The 21,247-nt window shown below is 38.1% G+C and overlaps 1 protein-coding gene across 1 annotated transcript in view; it reads right to left on the minus strand.

The window, feature by feature from the left end:
* The window catches only part of LOC108679220 (sodium channel protein 60E), a 49,322-nt gene extending 28,739 nt beyond the window's left edge, over window positions 1–20,583 (minus strand). The window contains exons 1-16 of the mRNA XM_047881137.1: window positions 20,534–20,583; window positions 19,513–19,739; window positions 15,894–16,064; window positions 15,224–15,417; window positions 14,917–15,022; window positions 13,283–13,456; window positions 12,394–12,808; window positions 10,924–12,095; window positions 10,638–10,784; window positions 10,044–10,216; window positions 9,591–9,774; window positions 7,101–7,109; window positions 3,706–3,951; window positions 2,816–2,974; window positions 2,369–2,476; window positions 1,818–2,009 (exon numbers count right to left, since the gene is read on the minus strand). Of these exons, the coding sequence (XP_047737093.1) occupies window positions 1,818–2,009; window positions 2,369–2,476; window positions 2,816–2,974; window positions 3,706–3,951; window positions 7,101–7,109; window positions 9,591–9,774; window positions 10,044–10,216; window positions 10,638–10,784; window positions 10,924–12,095; window positions 12,394–12,808; window positions 13,283–13,456; window positions 14,917–15,022; window positions 15,224–15,417; window positions 15,894–16,064; window positions 19,513–19,650 (3,588 nt within the window). The 5' untranslated portion in view covers window positions 19,651–19,739; window positions 20,534–20,583. The remainder of the gene's footprint in view (window positions 1–1,817; window positions 2,010–2,368; window positions 2,477–2,815; window positions 2,975–3,705; window positions 3,952–7,100; window positions 7,110–9,590; window positions 9,775–10,043; window positions 10,217–10,637; window positions 10,785–10,923; window positions 12,096–12,393; window positions 12,809–13,282; window positions 13,457–14,916; window positions 15,023–15,223; window positions 15,418–15,893; window positions 16,065–19,512; window positions 19,740–20,533) is intronic.
* Window positions 20,584–21,247: the final 664 nt, after the last annotated feature.

Genomic DNA, 21,247 nt, shown 5'->3' on the forward strand with positions numbered 1-21,247 from the left:
AACACGCAGGTGTCAAGTGCACGAGTATGAGCCAATTGCTCTCTTATGCTTGACACCAAGAAAATTGCAGTAAAAAACCGAGTAGATTGAACTTTGAAAATAAAATTTAAAATTTTTCAAATTTGTAAACATGGTAGCTGTTCAATAGGGTAAAACAGGATGGCCAGCTAGCTATGTAATGTCCAGCTGTGCGTGTTGCAATGCTAGCAACTTCACTCATTTGAAGAGACAGAGAATTCCTTTGGGCTTTAATCAGTGAATTAGTGCATGAGTTAGTCAATTACTTGATGGTGGTGATCCTCTTTAGCACGCGAACTTCAAATTTTCAAAATTCTCACAATTTCATCAACAATTTAAATCAAAGATCAAGAGAAGCAAGTGATTATGCGAGTTTGTCAGTGATTTGGACAGGAATTCACTGTCGTGCTCAATTTGCACTTTAAAATATCAATAATTGAAACATTGACACAAATCTGCTATCAAATATTTGGCGCCTATCTTGCAACTAGCTACTTTCAAAAGTAATAAATTTAACTATAATGGTAGAGGCACGATAACCATGGTTCAAGAGTGATCCATAATTCACAAATGAAGAAACTACTATCTACAGGCCTAAAATTAAGAATGAATAAGGATATAGTTATTTGGGCAGATGCCACTAAATTTCATTTCAAATTTGGTCAATCAAACATAACTTGTCATAGATAATTGAATTCATATTAAAGTGTCTGATAACAAACTAAATGCTTAATTATTTTCAAGAAAAATGGCAAATCAGGCCGAATAAATATCTATTTTGCGTTGCATCTACGAATATTACGCAAAATATCATCCTGATCTATGTAGATGCTTTTTCTTGCATCTTTAAACTTCTGCATTTACCTCTTCGGTTAGTGGCATGTGGAAATCTGAGAGCGAGGGAGAATAATTTCTTTGTGTATACGAGTGAGAAGAAGAAATTGAAAATTACAAGGACTTGTTCAGACTGCAAATGAAGTATTTTTAATTCTAGTGATGCGTTGTAATGCAAAATAAATGCATCGATCTAAGTCAATATATGAATAAAGTTATTCCCGTATATTTCACGGCTAAGTCGATTTACTTGAAGTGTGTGGAAACTGATTTACAACAGTTATGCCGACCAGATGGTTAGTGATTTAAGATCGTTATGCAGGTCAGTTGCTTACTGATTTGAACCAGTAATGCAGGCTACTTGGTTATATAGAGAGACAGACTTAATACTAATTCTGATGGTTCTCTAAGTAACTTTTATAATTCATTCTTCGATAATAGCGCGCCTGCACGTTCAGTCGCAAAAAATTGAACAAAATCGTTCCTCACCGAACCTTCCCTTATCCATTAGCGTGTCTACGAGTAGCTCGAGATAAGCACAGAAATGGAAATAGGATCACGACATTGAACCACCGAGGGAATTAGTCAACGAAAAATACGAACGAAGAAGACACAGTAACATAGAAACTTAAATGCAAAGAACCAGTACAAAACGAATTAGTTGAAGTGTTAGTATTAGTAGAAGTAGTAGTATTAGTAATAGAAGTAGTATTGACAGGAATAATATTATCACTATTTCAACGGAATCCGAGGAAATCAACTTTTCAATTATGTAGTGAGGGCATTTATTTTGCCGATTCTTGAAATATTTCAACGAATTGGTTTATGAATAAAGTCAAATCACCCGAACACAGAGGCATGTATAAAATATTTTGCATCTCCGACAGCTGACTTCATTAATAAATGCGCCCCTTAATTGATGTACGCATGTTGGTAATGAAATGTGATATTCTAAGCGAACTCACCTTTTTCTTGAGAGCGTTAAAGTTGTCGATGATGACACCGATGAAAAGATTTAGAGTGAAGAACGAACCACACACGATGAAGATCACGAAATAAATATAGGCGTAGATGTTGGCCTCTCTTGCTGGTTGTAAATCAATGCCACGACAGTCAACTGCGTCCGCCATCACTTCCATCCAGCCTTCGAAGGTCGCCTGGGAGCAAATCACAGAAGTAGCATTTTTTTCTTCGAATTAAAACTTTTCTTCATCGTTTACGGTGGAAAAATCCAATTCTCATCTTGAATTAATACTTGAATATTAATAGCCATGATGATATTTATAGTGTTCTTTGAATTCTTTAATGTTGTTATTTCTTGAGAAAGAAATTAAAGTATAAAGTGAGCTACATGAAAAGTTGATAATTTATAGGAAGAACAATCGATAAAAAGTTCTGCGGAACCTAAAAAAACATTATAATACAATACGGAATCAATCAAAGTCATGGATGCTACATCCTCCAAAATATATTTTTCTAGCGATAAATTTAATTAAGTTCATGCAGATTGTATTACCACTTGGAATAAAGCCAAGTAAGCGTAGCCCACATGATCGAAGTTGATGTTGCTGTTGACCCACTCGTAACTCGAGTTCTTGAAGCAGTCAGATTTGTTGTTCACCACCTGAGCACAAAGTGCATTTCAACTCGGAAACGGTTACCAAAAAAATTTAAGGGGTGTAAGAATTGAGTGATAAAGCGTTCTTTTATCAAGAGGAGTTGGTGGTTTATCCTACGGAAAAACCGTCGTGACCTCACTCCTACAACTCCTTCACTCCTACAAATTTTAAAAACTTCAAAAGAAACACAGAGAAAATTTCTAAATCGAAGAGGAGAACTGGAAATTAGAAATAAACAAGCAAAAACTGAAATTTTTCTGACAGAGAATTGTTTAGTTTTCTTCATTGAGAGATGAAATTTTCCGAATGACTGTAGGAAACTGAAGATAAAATGCAAAACTAACTTCTAGAGGAAGACGTTCGCCGTTTTGGTTAACGCATTTGTAGAATCTGCCTCCGAACATCTGGACGCCCATGATGGAAAAGATGAGCCAGAAGACCAGGCACACCAGCAGCACGTTGAAGATGGACGGAATGGCGTACATGAGCGCGTTCACCACAATCTGTATACCACATTCATCATAAATAAATTGTGCACAATTATCCCGATACAGAAATTGACTATCACAAAACCTTCAGTAAAATGATTTCATCCACTTTTTATAATACCAGTAGCTTGTAACTTTAAGCTAATTTTTTTTTTAATCGGTGTTTGAGAATGTGGAGTATTAATTATAATTATAAATGTCATAGCGAGTATTAATTATAAATGTCAAAGCGAAGGACGGAATGAAGTTCTTAATTTAATTGAAAATGAGTACCGTTATCCACACAAATGTATTAACGGCAAAAAATATAAGAAAAATAATGGAAGAAAAATAAAAGAAAAAATTGAGCAGGCCGCCAGAAGGAACTATGTTCTGGCGTACGATGGAGTTACGAGTTTCATAAAATGCACGCCAACATTCGTCACTAATCAGGGCAATAATCAGTAAAAAAGTATTAAATTAAAAGGATAATGAATTGGTCTAACTCTACTGGCTCCCACTAATATTACCTCAATGACTTGAGGATTGGCACCACTTGCTTTAATGTTGGTCAGAGACCACTACCACAAATTGAAGTATCTTAATTATTAAAGCATCGGCTGCCAGCAAAAATATTTTCAAAATGTTGAGATTCAGTTCACATTAATGGGGCAGTACTCCACATATCTGCCACGATAAATTCGATTATAAAATGAGGTATGTATCGATTATAAAGCAGCATAATCATCGTACGCAATGTCGAGTACCTTCATGCCTTGCCACCTGGAGATCGCCCTCAGGGGCCTCAGCGCGCGTAAGGTCCTCAGGCTCCGCAGGGCAATCAAATTATCTTGCTTAATAAAGAGACTCGTCACGGACACCATCACGATGAAGAAGTCCAAAATCGTCCAGACTGAGGAAAAATACCTAACAAAGCCAAACGCAATCCATTTTAGGCACATCTCGATAGTGAAGAGAATAGCAAACGACGTGTTGAGCCACTTCAGGATGACCTGCAACAGGGAACGACATGTTATGTATTATTGGTCATTACAGCGCCGAGGCCAAATTAATAGTACGTAAATATAAATGCAATTCATCAACTGAACTTTCGGCGCGCGAAAATATAACAATTTTCCTTTGACCGTCCATTTTTGAGCCTTAGCATGCCTGAAATTGGCAAATTATAGCTTGATTCCTTAACAATATCGCAAAATAAATCTATCCGCGCATTTTAAATTAATTAATGCATTTCTCCAAATTCATACAGATTTAACAAAAATTCATAAAGATCCAATCATTATACAGGATTGGAAGCGATGAAACCGATTTAAATCAGATACTCACGAGATGTTAGTTGTCAGTTCACGTAGAAAATAAGATAGAAAAACAAACGAGTTACTGATCAAACATAAAGTAATGAATCAGTGGATGCACAAGCTGATGATTATTGATGCACAGAGAGGACAATAAACACTGGAAGCAAGATCGCGGGAAGCAACATTGAACAACATCAATAAAATAAAGTGAAAAGTTAAACATTGCTTTGTGTTGGAAAGTATTAAACGCACGATGGAATTTTGTATTTACATGATGTTCATGCAGAAGCTTCTGCATGCTTTCTAAATCGTTTCGATATTTTCTTGAAAATTGAAAATTGCTGACAAAAATGAGTTTAGTTTCCTGATGCCTAAGGTTAGGAAGATAATTAGTATACATGGTGTATTTAAAGCATCACTCAGAAGATCGCAAATCTTGAAACCCAGGCCGAAGCAAAACTTTTAGCATCGTTAATGATTATATTACAATTTAAAAATCTCGTGACTGCCAATAGTACAAATTTGAAATCTCACGACAGCTAATAGTATAAATGTTTTTCATGAACACATTATTTCATGGAATTTTCCACGAGAGAAATTAATTAATCCTATTTTACTAATCATCGAAAAAACAATTTTCTAGTCATTTAACTGCATGTAAAACAAGTAGTGTAATGTAAACAGTCAATCAACACACAGAACTATTTTTTGTGAAAGACCCGAAAAATATACATGACACGGAACACGGTAGACACAAATACAACACTGAATAAGTTAGCATCTCCATTAAGTGCAAACCGGAACGATAAAACCACAAGCAAAATAACGTGCAGTTATGCAGTATTAAATCAATACAATGAAAATCAATACAATGCTTTCTCAACGGTGGGATTCTACTGAAATTGCATCAAATTTATAACTAAACAAGTGACCTTTAGTTCTTTTCAAAACCTGGACAGGAAATACAATTTAGGTGCGACTAGTTGAGTTTTAATCCAGTCGGAAGGACTCGTGTCATTATTATATTTTAAATTAATAAAAAATAACTTTAACGTATGTTGAAGTTTATTTCTGTGTTAATTTGTAGTCCAGCCACAACAAACATAATCATCGAAGAAGAATGTTTATGGTCTATTTTAACTGGGTTATTTTACAACCTAAATCAAGGTCACTTGCAGAGTTAAACTTGAGGTATTTCAGAGGAGTGAGGAAATGCAATGAAATTGATGCCTCAATCAGAAAAATGCTGCACGATTGTACAGCGAAATCATTATAATTTTATGAAAGATATTCAATGAAGTTATCATCCATTGCAAGCATCAGTATATTTCCAATAAAATCCGACATATGCAAACAAATATTGTCGGTGATATGGTGTTCATGTGATGTTATGTAATCTAACTTCCCTATTTCCTTTACTCGAATGTGATTAATGTTTTGAAACATTGCAAAGATTTTCATTACTAAGTGGAATATGGAGTAGGGAAATGCAAGGTAGTTTGATGCTAAGGGTGGAATTTTACAGTAGCGTTCAAAACTCTCCGGGATATCTATTAAAAAATTTCTAGGATTTGAAAACTGAATTGCTACACGAGTAGTTCTAGTTTAGTTTTCGTTTCTAGTAATTTTCTCGCAATAAAAGAAAATTTGTACAGCAATCAAATAACTGTGTGACAACAGCATAAATATAATCGTGATTGACTATCTTAATTGCACGGAAAATAGCGCTCTAAAATTTTACCAATTAGAGCTAGAAAAGTTGACCGAACCCCGTGCAACATACCGTACGTATCTTCTGTACAAATGTCCACGCTTCTTGCTTTTTGTCATCAATATTCCATATTCTTATCATAGTTCGTATCTTCACATTACTTAAGTAGTTACACGCCTCTATCTTTGATATTTAGCTCTTTATTTTATAGTTTAGGTCACACTACTAGCATACGGCATAGGGTTGGCTGGCTTAATTGGTTATTGGATGGCTATGTACATGTAGACGCTCTAAGTTCTCGGAGATTCGATTACTTGCGCTACGGGTTCATTTTAACCGGTTGTATCATGGGTTACAGTTAGTTCGAAGTGGCGACGAAATCAAATAGACACGCATAATTAAAGGGTCCATTGCAAAGCGTTCAGAACACATCTCTGTTGATACAGAAAAACGGTGAAAATACTCGTGAAATGCAGGAAAATCGAGTTGGCGGTTACTGAGATTCAATGGGTGGAGCAATAAATGGAGTAATGGTAGTGCATTCCTCCATTTTTTAAAGACATAAACCTTTTAGCATCTAGCTGTGTGCTTAGGTAATCTCTAAAAATTGATTTTTATTCATATATGAAGCTCCTTCATATATTGAACAAATATGTAACCTTTAGCCTCATGCTGTGCTTTGACCAGGTGGACATATCTGTCGCCTTTCACAAATTTTCAATGTAGAAATTTTAGCAATGTGGTATGGTTACAGTGTGGTATTTTGCACTCGCAAGAAAATTGGGCGCAAAAGGGTTAAATTACACAAGGGTACAGTATAGGTCCAACACGAGGGTGTGATTTGAAGTTGAAGTGTCAGATAAATGGTAATCGACGAGATAAAGTATGGGAATAGACCATAGGTAGGCGGCACAAGTGCGATTTTTGATGTACACTTCGAAGAGAAATCGATTCAAAGAACTGATAGTGTTAAAGTGTAATACAGATTGTGATTTTAAAATTATTATTTTGCTCACTCCAGTCACATAAGCCAAACTTAAAACGCATCGAAAAATTAGAAATAAAAGGCTTGTGGATAACGAAAAAAATTTTTAATATAGAAAAATAAATGAATATGAAGCATGATAGATACCCGTCGGTCCTGTGAGAGGCAGAAAAATTGAAATACTTTAGTAAGCGAAAGCAGCACCAATCATGGAGCCCCACTTAAAGTTGAACACTTCTGAATTAACCATTGAAAAATCGCCACTAAAGATTAAAAATCTTAAATGCTCTAAATCTAGTTGTCAAAAAGTTGTATCCGCTACCTGCACTAGTATCTAAGAAATACTTAAGAATGAAGTCAGGGTAGACGCAAAAAATTACATTCTAAAATTATTTCATTTCAAGAATGAGCAATTTTTACCAGCGAACTGGAAAAAAGTTTCATTTTCCAGTCGAAAATGTGCAATTTTTCAAAAGGAGCAATAATTACGGACTTGAATGAGATTTCAGTCGGAAAAGCCGTCCATAAATTAGATTGAAATATTCAACAAAAATTTATAGCACAATTTTTTGTATGTAATGTGATTTTATGAGCTCCAAAAATTTCACGAAATGCGATTCCGAGCTACTTCGGGAAAATATGCATAAGCAGGAAAAAGTTTTTTCCTATTTTCCATAAATACAACATAAAAAATTGTGTTTGGAACATCTTGAAAATTTTTTTCCAACATTGTAAAATTGCCATACCCACTTTTTACTCTCAATTTTGTTTAACTGATTCCCTTTTCGAAAAAAGAAAATGGCAAGCAATAAAATCGCATTAAACCCTATTATTTAACTGCTGGCCTTTTAGCCAAATGCACTCACTAAAATTTTGGGTGGTGATATTTGAGTGAAGCTCAAATTTGTGTTTGGCAAGCAATTAGAACTGCGGCAACTACCATGAATCATTCATTAAGTTCCTGGTGTTTCATGAAATATAAACGTTTCCCAGAAGTGACTGGCAACTGAGCGTTTTTTGAGTCAGGTTACGCAGAACGTAAATGACAAAGCTTGTTTGTTATAAGAAGTTTTCGCCACAATGAGGGCGGCATCTAGGAAGCGAAGCTCGGGACTTTTAATGTAGTCCAGAGAGTAAGCTGAATATTTTAAATGGAATCCGTAAAAGAGAATAGACATGCAGTTCTTGAGAAAGCTCTCGGGAAGAATAGGAAAAGAAGTGATTTGCACAAACAACTAAATTTCTACAACATTATCAAGTCTGATAATCGAATTATTCACCAATTTGATTGAGATTGTTCAAATAACCAAATGATATATCGAATCGAAGTGTTCGAATGATATAATGCCATAATGTATTTAGTAAGAAATAGCTTAAATTTCACATTTGGGAATTCGCATGCCTTTGCGGTCCGAAGTGTTATCGCCACCAAAGATGTGGTTTCACTTGATGCGTTTTATATTAGAGATGAGATTTATAAGCCTCACCAAGATATCAACTTAAAATCTATCGAATAAACTATTTTCAGAAGAACTTTATGATCGTGATTAGGAAATATTATTAATTATGATTGATTATGTCCAATTCTAAATGATTAAAAATGCGAAAGTTCGCGCATTTTCACAGGGAAGGCGTTCTCTAAAAATTGATGAGAGACCATAATGGAAAACTTGCATTTGCGACTAAATTTGAAATTTCACTAAATGGCATTAATTCAAAGGGTTATATTCAAAATATTCATCATTATTTCAAGGGTAAATTTCAAAAAGTGTAGCCGGTTTTTACAAGTTTACAGTAACGATTTTAACTAGGATTTTGGTAGCGGGCGGTTGGATTTATTATATTTAAAGCCAATATAGCAGAAGTTGTCCCACATGAAAGGTATAAATCAAAGAGAGATTCGGAAAATATTTGATTGAAAAGTAAACTATAGGCTATAGCTAGTGTAGCGGGAAGAAGTTTCAAAATTGCTGAAGGGCTGAAGAAGAGGAGTTATATTCAAATGATTATTAAGAATGAAGCTGGAAAAAGCGCGCAAGAATGTTTTCTTCCTCAGGATGTCGCTTATGACGAAAATTAATAACTTACGCTCACATTGAGCGTTGAAAAATGCTTACCTGTAATACACAAAAACTATTTCCTAAAGAATCACTAAACTAAACATAAGTTTAGGGTCACGATACACAAGTAGCAATACCTATAATGAATTAAATTCAAAATTTCCATGACAGAAATGTTGATTTCTATGCATTGAATGCAGGAGCTATTACCAACATTAAGGGATTTAATACGAATAATTTATATTAATCTAAGATAAACTAATAGGAAAATGAACTCGTCTGAACTAATGGAAGGCTATAATCATAGACGCTTTTAAAAAGGAGGGCATTGTTAAGAATTGACTTTAATGGTCATGCCAGGCATGCAACTATTGAATTCATGACGATTGTTACGGACACATCGTCTTATTCTGCATGTTAATTCGAGAGCATTAAATTTTTTTTTCAACTAATTCCAGATTTTTTCGATTGGATTACAAGTACAACTATTATACGGTTCACCTTCGATTTCAATTGAAGCAGATTACATAAAGCTAATTGAAGTATTAGATAAAATTAATATGTAATCGCTTATTACCTTGAGGTTTGGGTTGCCGTCCAAGTGGCTGTCTTCGAAGCAAAGGGTAATGGAAGAGGCGAAGATCATAGTTAGAATGAACCACTCGAAGTACGGACTGTCCGTGATACGTAGGCAAAACATGCGAACTTTGTACCAGTGACTGTACAAGCGAGTCGTCGTGAACGTCTGACAGCATTTCATTCTGCAGAATATACACAGGCGAGATTAAAAAGGAATTTTTTATCTGGATTAAGTAGGGAGACAAATTGAGCAAATAATTGCTCCAATGTTTAGATTATTTGAAATAGGGTGAATAATAAAAAAATCAGATGAAAGTTCTAGAGGCTTATTCTTAGTGAAATTATACCGGTGGATCAAAACTAACAAAATACTAATAAAATCCAGTTTTCATCATCATGCTATAACCCAGTAATTGAACCTTATGGCTAACGGAATTTCCAAGTCTTTTACTTATTGTAGACGATCTTCGGGAAGCAGTCTGGCGGCAGCTTGACTTTCCTCTCGGCCTTCATGAACCTCGGATCCTCGTCGTCCTTGACGCCCGTCGTGATCTCGTCCACGTAGCTGATGACAGCGCCCCAGCTCTGCGTGCTCTCCGCCTGCTTCGCCTTCTTCGCTGCCATCTACAATACGGACCAGAGTTAAGCTGGGTGGTTTCAAATATTAATATTCAGGGGCCATACTTTCAAAACTCGCTAAGTGAACGTAAGTACTTACGCTCTAGTTTCTTGTCTATGATTGGTGGATTTTGCTCGAAAGGCCGTTAATGATTGGCTGATTAACTTGCGATCTCTTAATTTTTTTTACAGTATAGGCCCAGAACATGAGTTTTAGGATAAGTGGAATATTCTATTTATTATCAATAACTGGGAAGTCAAACCAATAATTTGCTTTGAGACTGGCGGCCGCAAATATTTTCACGCTCATTACCCATAAAACTTACGAGCTTTGTTCTGAGATGCGAACATGCCTTTATGTGAGCATTTACCTGAAATAAGTAATTAGAAAACTTATAGAAAGAAACCTTTGCCTAAGTATTCAAACCTGCAACGATTTCATTTCAGGACCGCCGTTTCCGAGAGGGGTAGTGGGTTCCTCGCCGTCTTGTTCTTTTTCTTCTTTGTCATCGCCGTCTTTATCCAGCGTTATCTCAGGAAGGTCGTCGCAAGATCCCTGCTGGTCGAAGTTCGACTGCAAAAAACAAGCCCGAATAACTTGGCGAGTGTAAGAAGAAAATTGAGAAGGGCATTTTCACTCAAAATAGATGAAAATAATTTATTTGCAATTAAGAAATAATACAGTTTCGATTTTAATATTTTCGCTAACTCACTTTGTTATTGAGTTTTAGTCTCGGAAGCACGCTCTCCGACATGTTGACCTCTGAAACGCTCTCGTTGTAGTCATAGTGGCCATCTGCATCAGGATATCTTGTTCTTCTTCTATCTCCTGATCGGATATGACTGTCTACAGTGTAATGGTTGTAAGGTGGGGGTGGAGAGTGAGAAGATCTGAAAGGAAAACGCTTACTATCGTAGTCAGGATACCTCGTCAAGTACGGCCCTCTTGACGGGTCTCTCCTGGGCAAGCTGTGATGGTAAGAAGAATCGAATAAAACAGCGCCTGTTCTTCTGACCATGTCATGGTATGCGGAGGACACATCTCGTGCATGATGGTAGTCAGCACCGGCACTGTTTCCTTGGTACGGAGGAATTCCTCCGCTGGGATATGGTCGTCGGAGGTACGTTGTGTCACCTTTGCTGTAATCTGATCGGGTTAAGTATGCTCTTTTCTGACTGTCCATTCGGTCGTGAATATCTCGTCTGCTCTCCCGCATGCTCTGATGAAGTGGGAACCGACCGAGCTCATTTCGATAATAAAGGCTGTCGTAATATCTGTCGTCTCGTAAATCGCTCAATGAGTCGTTTTTTCTCGTTAGGAGACCATAGCGATCTGGCCTTCTATCCAGACCTCTCAGATCGTATGGGTCTAATGGGTTCCTTTCAAAGTAATCCAACCTGCTCCTAGGGTCGAATTTTCGTATGTCACTGGTCCGAGCACTGAAGTCGCAGTTATTGAACCCAATTATCTCTCGCTCGTCTCTGAGATCTCTCTCATCTCTGAAATCTCGTGTATCAGTTCCGATTCTTGTTTCACGAAGACCTGAAGGATCCGCTAGGTCTCTGGCATCCAAATTTCTTGGGTCTCTTCTGCCTTTTTCGACGTCCCAGTCTTTTAGATTTGCGCCTCCTGGTCTGTAGCCTGAAGAATCGCGCACGTCAAAAGGCTCTCTATTCCCGCTGCTCTCCATATGTTGTCTTCTATTTAGTATGTCCCTATGGTCTCCCCGAGACTCGTGGTAATCGCGCCCACTGCCACCAGGACGCCTGTTTCCTGAAGGCTTGGCCGGCAGCACCCGACCGCGTCTTTGCTGAGTGCCATCTTTGGCGAAGTCGCTCAGTTCGATGCTCTCCTGCTTCCCGAAGCGCCCATCGCCTGCGGCATCTATCCAAAAATAGTACATGCTAAACAATAAAGTTTTGGAGTTTCTAATACGTAAAAGCTTTACTATCTAGAGAGTATTTTTGCCTACTGAATTAGCTATGGAATAAGGATTTTCCAAAATTAATCATCATCGCAGCCATAATTCTAAGACTAACATCTTGACTCTGGAGGCATATGAACAGATAAATAAAGTCATAAAGATAATTGCTACAAGAACAATTTAACCCACAGCACAAAATCTGGTAATGAAAAATATCTAAGTTCGCAATCCTCCAAAACTTTCTCGGGTAAAACTTACCGGAGCCAGGCATCCTTTGGTAGCCTCTTCTCGTGGGATCAGCACAGTCATCTTTGTTTTCCTTGTCTTCAATTCTGAGTTCGGGTTCACTGAACGCTTGTTTCACCCCGCGATCCTTGCAGTCTCTCACTGCTTTAGAATCGGCCGCTGAGGTTCTCATCTGCTGCTTTTCTCTAGGTTCTGACTTCTCCTTCAACGCGGCTTTCTCTTCGATCTTGACTTGCTTCACGGGCTCGATCGTCTCAGGTTCCATGTCGACGATGAGTTCCGTGGTGTCTTGTTTGCATTCACCGAAAAGCTCGCGGAGTCTGGCCGCCTGCAGTTCCTCGTCAGCTTTGTCTTGAGCAAGCATCTCTGCACGGCGCTCAGCCTCGGTCTTGATTTTGCGCTTGAACCGTTGAGGCAAGAAGAAGTTCTGGAAGACAAGAATAAGTAACGTTTTGGCAAGAATAAGTTCTGGAGGACATGAATATATTTAGTTTAATAAGAAAAAATTTGCGATGGACGAGAATATCAGACGTTCAATATATAATAATAAAAGATATTTCGGAATTTGAAAAGAAGAATGTCGACGATGAGTTTGATCAGAAAAACATCCCGAAGTAGAAGTATTTATGACAATTAGACATGAGTTAGTTATGGATTTTGTTTACATTTAAAATCTTATTATTAATTGTTTGAGCAAGAGGGATTTCACTGCTTTAATCTTAGATCAAGGAACACCGAGCCCAACAGCCATTTTTGGGTGCGCGAAATGTAAAAGAGACAACATCATGACTTATTCTACGATGTCACCTATTAGAGGTCATTTCAATTCAATAGATAAAATAATTTCACACAAGAGCCGCGGCTTAAATAAATAAAGTACGAGAATTCTTCAATTGCTCACTAGCATCTTTGTGAGAAGTTCAACAACTTTGGACTCTTCCTCCATATCATCATTCCTGGACTTGAGTTCATCAGAGTTGAAGCTGTTGAGCAGCAAGGCCAAGAAGAGGTTCAACACCATAAAGTTGCCCATCACAAGAGCTGGTAAGAAGATAGCCAAACACGTCTCTGATCCCTGCACATCAGTACCCAGAATTAAACATGCGATAAGTTATCAGTAAGGAACCTGATCATCTGAAAATTTAAGTGAGATGCTAACTATATTTTAAAATACGTGAATCTTTACAACCGTGAGCTATGAAATAGCAAACACTTTTATGAAATTTGCCGCGTGATTTCGGTCGAAAAACCCTTCAATGTCTAAATTGCTTTTTACATTTTTGGGCACATAAATTAGAATTCTAGTAAAACTATTTTCACTGCGAGCAACATGGCTAGAAATTGAAGTTTAATTAGATTCTTGCTGCCGCCAAAATTATAAAAAATATTCAAATCGTTAATATAAATACGAGCCGCTATCGGAAAAGACATAAAAAAGGTGTGTTGTTATCACGGAAATAATTGCAAACTTTAAATTACGGCTTTAATGAAGCACGTCGCTATCGAGTGGCACGTATTGGAGTCGCGTATCGAGTGGCTGGAGATTGACGCTTAAATATGGATAGAACAGAACCTTGAGTATCGCACTGTACTCTCTTTCTCTCTACCGCATTACTCTTTTTGCTCCACATACCGAACTATCACCTTTATTACGTGCCTCGGGTGGGATTTAAATAAAATCATTTTAATGCTCACAAATTAAACGATGACGGATGAAATTGACAGGTTTGATCTTAATCCGGAATAAATTTTATGTTAAAATTATTCAAGAGTAAAGGCCTACAGTGCCTCTCACCTCACGGCCGACGAACAAAAGCTACACATTATATTAAAGATGTTAATAAATTCGCGTCTGGGCTTTTAGTGCACTCGATACACGCAGGGTCATCACGTGACGAGGCTACGTGCCCACATAACACACTGCGTGCTCACGTAACGCACTGCGTGCCCACGTAACGCACTGCGTGCTCACGTAACGCACTGCGTGCTCACGTAACGTACTGCGTGCTCACGTAACGCATTGCGTGCCCACGTAACGCATTGCGTGCCCACGTAACGCATTGCGTGCCCACGTAACGTACTGCGTGCCCACGTAACAAATTGCGGGCCCATGTGATTTTTTGAACCCACTCTGTACGTACAACCATTTTCTTGCGTTTTTATATTCGTTTTTGTACGCAAAAATGTTATAAAGGTACAAACTGGAATAAGCCTTGGAGCTCTTATCGATGAAAATTCAAGTTGGAGTGGAGGAATAATGATTAACCTTGCGATGAATGATAATTGTTAAATTTTATTTTGCGTATGTTGTTATTATGCACACTTGTAAAAGTTCCAAGAAGAAAAGGCGATGTTCTCATATATACAAAATTTTACGCTTGACCTCGTTGCCAAACTCATTCGAAAGGCAAAACCGCAATTTTTTAAAACCTTACCAAATGCTGTAAGAAATCAAGTTTATAACCACGAATATGATGCAGCATAGAAAAGTGGCGAACTTTAATCAGCTAAAACAGACGTTCCAGTGATACTTACACCGGATTTTTCGGCCCGCATGCAGTCCCACAAAGGTTCCACCCACTCCCCGCACAATATTCTGAAGATCATCATGAACGAGTGGAAGAAGTCCGTGAAATTCCACCTGCAAATACGATACGGGTTAACTTCTAATCAAAAGAATGATAATGAATACTTGACGCTAATTAATTGGGATAAATACGCACACGATTATTGTATAAAAATTAACATGAAATAGTGCGTAGTAACTATTTTTAAGTATTGCTATTTCAAGTATTGCTATACAGCATCAGGGTAGAAGATCGCCTCGGTGTGTTATCCATACCTGGGCACAGGATCAGGGTAGAAGTTCGCCTCGGTGTAGTTGTCGCCAAAAATTTGCATGCCGATCACTGCGAAGATGTAAATGATGATGAGCAGAACAAAGGTGAGGTTGCCGAGCGCCCCGAGCGTTGAGATGATGATGGAGAGAAGCACGCGCATCGTCCGCCATGACTGCGCCAGCTTCAGTACTCGCAACTGAAAAAAATGCGATTCGGTGACGATCCGCAAAGCGACGATCCCATTCGGTAGCGATTCGCGGAAACGGTGGAAAGAATTCCAGACTCGAGTGGGAAAAAGTGTGATTGCAATTCAATATTGATGGTTATTGAGAACAAGTTGGAGGAAAGTGAAACGTAATAAAGATGCCTGTGAACAATTGAACGATTCGAACCTATTGAAATTATTCTCAGCACTTGTTACCCTTTACTGAGGAATTAAGATAGGGTAAATTAATACAAAATATGTTTGCGATGAGGTAAAATAAATTAAATACCTCATTGACTAACAGAAATTACTTTAAAAGTAATCCAGCCATTGGCACAACCCATTATAACTAGAAGCATTCAGAATTCCAGACATGATCGGGCCTGCAAAAACATGGGCTTTGTTGCTGTCCCACGCATGTAACGTATCCCCTTATGCATGGTGACTAGAAGCTATAGTTTACTCACGAGTCTCATGCCGCGGAGCACGGAGAGGCCGGACCCGATTTCGAGACCGAGATCCAACAACGACGCCAGGACGATGATCAAGTCGAAGACGTTCCAGCGGTTGATGAAGAACTCCTGACTTAGAGCCATGATCTTCATGATGCATTCCAGCGTGAACACTGCGGTGAAAACCTAGAAAAAAGTGAAATGGTTTGTAGAGTACATGAGTTTGGCAAATGACTGGCGTTAAAAATTTGAAAAACGAAAAAGGGATTCGGCAAAACATAAGCATTCCGCACAAGCTTTCTGGCTATGATGATGATATTCTATTATTATAGCCGAACCTTCGTGAAGTGCCAGATTGAAATAATTGATACAAACCATTGGTGAAATGCCTGAAAAGTTACCGGTTTTAGATCTGATAGTTAGACAGTATTTTGAAGTTTGCAGCGAAGTAGATAGAAATAATTCAATTGAGACTGACAATATCGACAATCCTACTCAAGATTCATTCTTAACAGACTTGAACCAACCCTACTGAGCTTGAAGCGTCCCCTAAATTTCGTTGCTGCTTGAGTTGCAATGCCACAATTTTCAGCCACAGTCTGGGGTTTAGGCGTTCACCACCATCGGCTTTTATTTCACTCACGTTCTACGGCATATAAATAATCAGAGCAGTCATCCAGCTTCTGTGTGTTTGCATCCATACTGGAAAAGCTCATCCACGCGTCGCTGCTATTCAAATGAGGCGCGCTGCTATACAGCGGAGGCTGATGTGTGCTGTGGAGTGTCAATCACACAACGAAGTGTTTTTATACGTGCCGGAATGCAACGAGATTCAAAAGAGCTCCAGTGACGCTAAAAATCGTTTAATATTGCTCTCCCGTCGGCGGCCCCTTGATGAGTTGCGATTCGGGATCCGACGGCACCCGAGTTAAATAATGGTTCCGACGCCTTTCGAACTCATAACGTTGGTTCTGGTAAATGAGTAATTTTGTTTCGGGGACGTTGCACTGAAAAACAAAGAGCAATGTAGGAGAAGTATTAGTCCGGTTTTATTTGTTTATAACAATAAAGAAGCATGTGCTTCTAAATACGAAAAGCATGATCGCATATGGAAGGTAACTTGTCCACAGCTCGTACGCTATAAGAGTTCATTGTAGTTTTGCGCACGTTATAGTGACCAAAGTCAGACCATTTAGTGATAAATCAGGAGCCAAAATACTATATAAGAAAATCGAGTGATAAATCAGGAACCATAATATGCTGAGAATTAGAATAAAACGAGCGGCAATTACCCGTACTTTGACGTTGATTTTTGTGGCATCTGGAAAATCTGGGTCGCTTTGATTTTGGCAGCAGGACATCTATTGGAAATGGTGACCCAGAATGATAATCTGCCCATTTCTGTGGCCTTCGACTCCCCTAATTCGACTATAAAAATATTCGATATATATAATCAGAGGATATGATTGTGCCACCTAGATATTTTGCTGCACTGAAAACCCAGGTGGACCGTCGATCTTGTACGTAGTAACGATCTGTGAATAATGATTGCCGTTCGCTGATGCTGCATCCATCGACTATGTAGAGTACTAATTGGCATTGTACGTATTCCGCAATAGAAAAAACTTGAACATCCCATATGATGGTCAGAGGCCACGCGATGGTCATGGGCCAAGCGATGGTCAGAGGCCACGCGATGGTCATGAGGCCTTGACGTACAGGATATAAAGAGGTACAAATAATATCATTAACATTGGAATTGTCAAAATTCTGCAAATATCTGTTAGTAACATAAAAGTTAAAAAAATACTCTATGAATATCTATTGAGTTATTAAAACATACCGCGAGGCTTAAATTGCAATGCCACATATGACGGCACCAATTAATCGCATTACAAAATGTATCATAATGTGACTAATGTATTACATTTCGTGCACAGTTAGATGAAGCGTAATGCAAGAAGCTTGCGTATCCTACGAAAATTAATGAAATGCAGAAGTTATCATCACATTTCATCGCACATTGAGTGTCATTCACGAGTTTAATTCACAGGCAATAATGTGAATAATGTCCTTCTGGAGATGAGTTCTGGAGCTGCTGGATCAGAGGATGGACGCGGTCTTGAAACTCAACGCCAAACTTGCTGACCCCGCATTGCTGAAGTTCGTATTAAGTCACACAGAGAACTTATATAAGGCATCGGCTGGTGTTATATACTAGAAATTGATGAATGATGACCATGAGGGTCTTGTCCAGTGAATGACGACTTCGAAGAAACGCTAAATCTCAGAAAATCCATCTGGGAACTCTACATATTTAAATAATATAAGCCAAATCGAAGAATACAAAATTAAAAAAAGGATTTGCGACAAAGTTACACAGATCAAATAACAAAACTACCCACAATCCGCATTTGTTTTGTAATGAATTTCAGCAAAGATAATCCATTGATTGCAGGACTGGTGACCAGGCCGCTTACTGAATGATGGAACACAGGATCCATGAGCATGCAATGTAGAGCACGAGGCTATCGACGAAGTGCTGCGCCAGCTCGTTCTTTTACCATAAACATGAATATCGATAGAGCGCAACCCGACATGAGTACAGCTTATTTATTAAACGAAAATCATGCAACAAAATTTTTTCTATAAAAAGAATAATGTGTAAAATTATCAAACATTAAAGAGATAAATCAGCAAATAGCGATTTAATAAATTGTAAAGGCGTACGATTGAATGAATCTCCAAATTTTGAAAATAACTAGGAATATTCTCAGGTTCGTAAGCTCGCATGACTAGATATATGCATGTTATTAAACGGTAAAACAAACATTGCAGTCTTGCTTGTGCAGTCTTGCTAAACAACAAACTGGAGAGATTTGCGTTCAAGTCCATTATCCTCCATAATACATAACGTATAACCGTCTGAGAGGTAAATGAAAATTTCTCAAGTAAATGTTAGTTAACGTAGCGATACATAGTGCTAGTTCAAAGAAGTTGAAAATAAATTTCTCAATAGTGTTTAGATTGTCACAAACGGTGAAGACCTTCACTAAACCGCAGTTGGACAGGCCATGTTAGTTTAAGAGTGCACTGATATAGCTGCTGCCTTCTGCATACTAATAAATGCACGTGCTATTTGAATAATGATTGCAGGCTCTTAACAGACTGTGAATATGGGCGTTACAGGAAAATTATATTATAAGAGGATAAAATACCAATCGAATTTCCCATTCAAACCAGTCTAGTGATCACGATCACGAGCTTGCTCGTAAATGGCCAATAGCCAGTCGAACTCATCGATCGGCGCAGTTTCGAGATCTTAGTAACGTCACTCGAATCAATAAATTGATGAATAAAATTTAAAATTTATTAAATATTGAGCGGCTCAAATTTGCTGGGAAATCCTCGTGCGGTAAAAATAATTCAGAAAAATAAACAATGCAGCAGCCTTCTTAGCTAAAAAGGATCAGGACAAACCACCATTTAGCAGGGATTCATAGCGAGACTGTCCCAATAGCATTAAATTCGTGTTATAATACAAACATGCGCTGCTTCTATTCTCAATTTCCAAACCTCATCCTATTTCTCGTAGCCTCGAAACAAAATCCTTCAAACCACATGAAATACGTACCCTGTTGCCGTAGTCGAGAATTCTGTCGAGCGTTTCGCTCATGCCGTGATGCTCGACGGCGAGGAAGACGGTGTTGAGGACGATACACAGCATGATGAAGAGGTCGAAGACGGCGTCGTGGACAACCACGTACAACATCGACTGGAACTTGAGCCACGTCCTGTAGCTGACGCAACACTCGCGGCACTTGGCGCAGTTGCGATCCACTAACTCGTCTTCGTCTCCAGCTGAAAACCGGTACATGCATGGTATTATTAATTGCTATTTGTTAGGATAGTAAATCATCAGTTTAAACAGGACTCATTAGTCATCAGGTTAATTAAAACCCCTGGTTAACAGATAAGAGAGGGCTCCTGGTTATGATGTTAAACAGGACCTCTAGTCATTTGGTTAAACGTGATCCCAGGTCATAAGGATAGACATGATTCCGGGTCTCAAGGTAAAACAGGACTCCTATAAATATCAACAGATTAAACAGGACTTCTAGTCATCAAGAAAAACAGGACAATATTCGGTAATTAGAAACAGGATCAATTTGGTAATTTCCCTCGTGTTTCAAATGAGAACAACAATTTTAAAGTCAATTTTTTCGTGTTTTATCCACACCATAAGACATGGCAATGTCCTGCATTGCGTCGTTCAGAGGAAAGCGAGCGGTGCGATGGTCTCATATCATGCAAAGCATCAAGGTTTGAGGAATGCACGAGAGCAGTTCTGGGGAAGTTTTTTCATTGAAACTTCAAGGATTTAATCGAGTGAAAGGTCAAGAAGAACAATGCAAAGTCAGCGTCTCCTCGGGGAGAAAGTTACTCCTCTTTCTTTAGGTTTTCCTAAGCTTACGCCTCTAGCAAAAATACTGACCTTTAAAAGAGCTCTGAGTTGCAACCTTTCATGTCGCCATATTAAACTTTCTTGAGCATTTACAAAATAGAAGCTTGATTTTGTGTAAATATGTAAGGATGGTGCATACAAATGCCGGGGTGTTGCACGCGAGTGCACTGATGGTGCACATGATACTCACTCTCAGCGTCGACGATGTTCTGCGAGGAGGCCGACAGAGCGGCCGGCGAGGACGGGCTCACTCCGTTGCACTTCAGGCGCTTCGCTGGCTCCTGTTGAGTAATTGAGTGATGTTATTGTTAATTAGGAGTAACGTTGAGTGATTTTGTTGTTATTAATTATGAATTATGTTGAGCAATGTTGTTTATAGGAGTAATGTTGTTGTTGTAGTAAATTAGAATTAATTTTGTTGTTGTTAATTAGGAGTAATGTTGTTGTTGTTAATTGAAAGTAATCGTGAGTGATTTTGTCGTTATTAATTAGGAATTATGTTGAGCAATGTCGTTGTTTATAAGAGTAATGCTGAGTAATGTTGTTGTTGCTAATTAGAAGTAATGTTGTTGTTGTTAATTAGGAGCAATGTTATTGTTGTTATTAGTAAAGGATGTTTTGAAAACCTTCGACATTTTCACGCAGAAAAACTACGAGTTCGAGTAAAAAAATTTACGAAGGGTCGTGATTAATATGATAAATAAGAGAAAACCGAGGAAATGCAAGATAACAGTATTCAAACTGGAAAGATCAGTGAAAATAAACTACAAAAATTAGCAACTTGGCGCTTAAAATTTACGTTTTTTTATAAATTATAAATAATTGAAAGGCTTCGAAGTCGCCGCTGTCATTGAGTTTCCAACTGGTTATAGAAAGAACCAGTGAAGTATTAAGAAGTTAACTG

Source organism: Hyalella azteca, unplaced genomic scaffold (assembly GCF_000764305.2).
Source record: "Hyalella azteca isolate HAZT.00-mixed unplaced genomic scaffold, Hazt_2.0.2 contig7133, whole genome shotgun sequence".
Lineage (NCBI taxonomy): Eukaryota > Metazoa > Arthropoda > Malacostraca > Amphipoda > Hyalellidae > Hyalella > Hyalella azteca.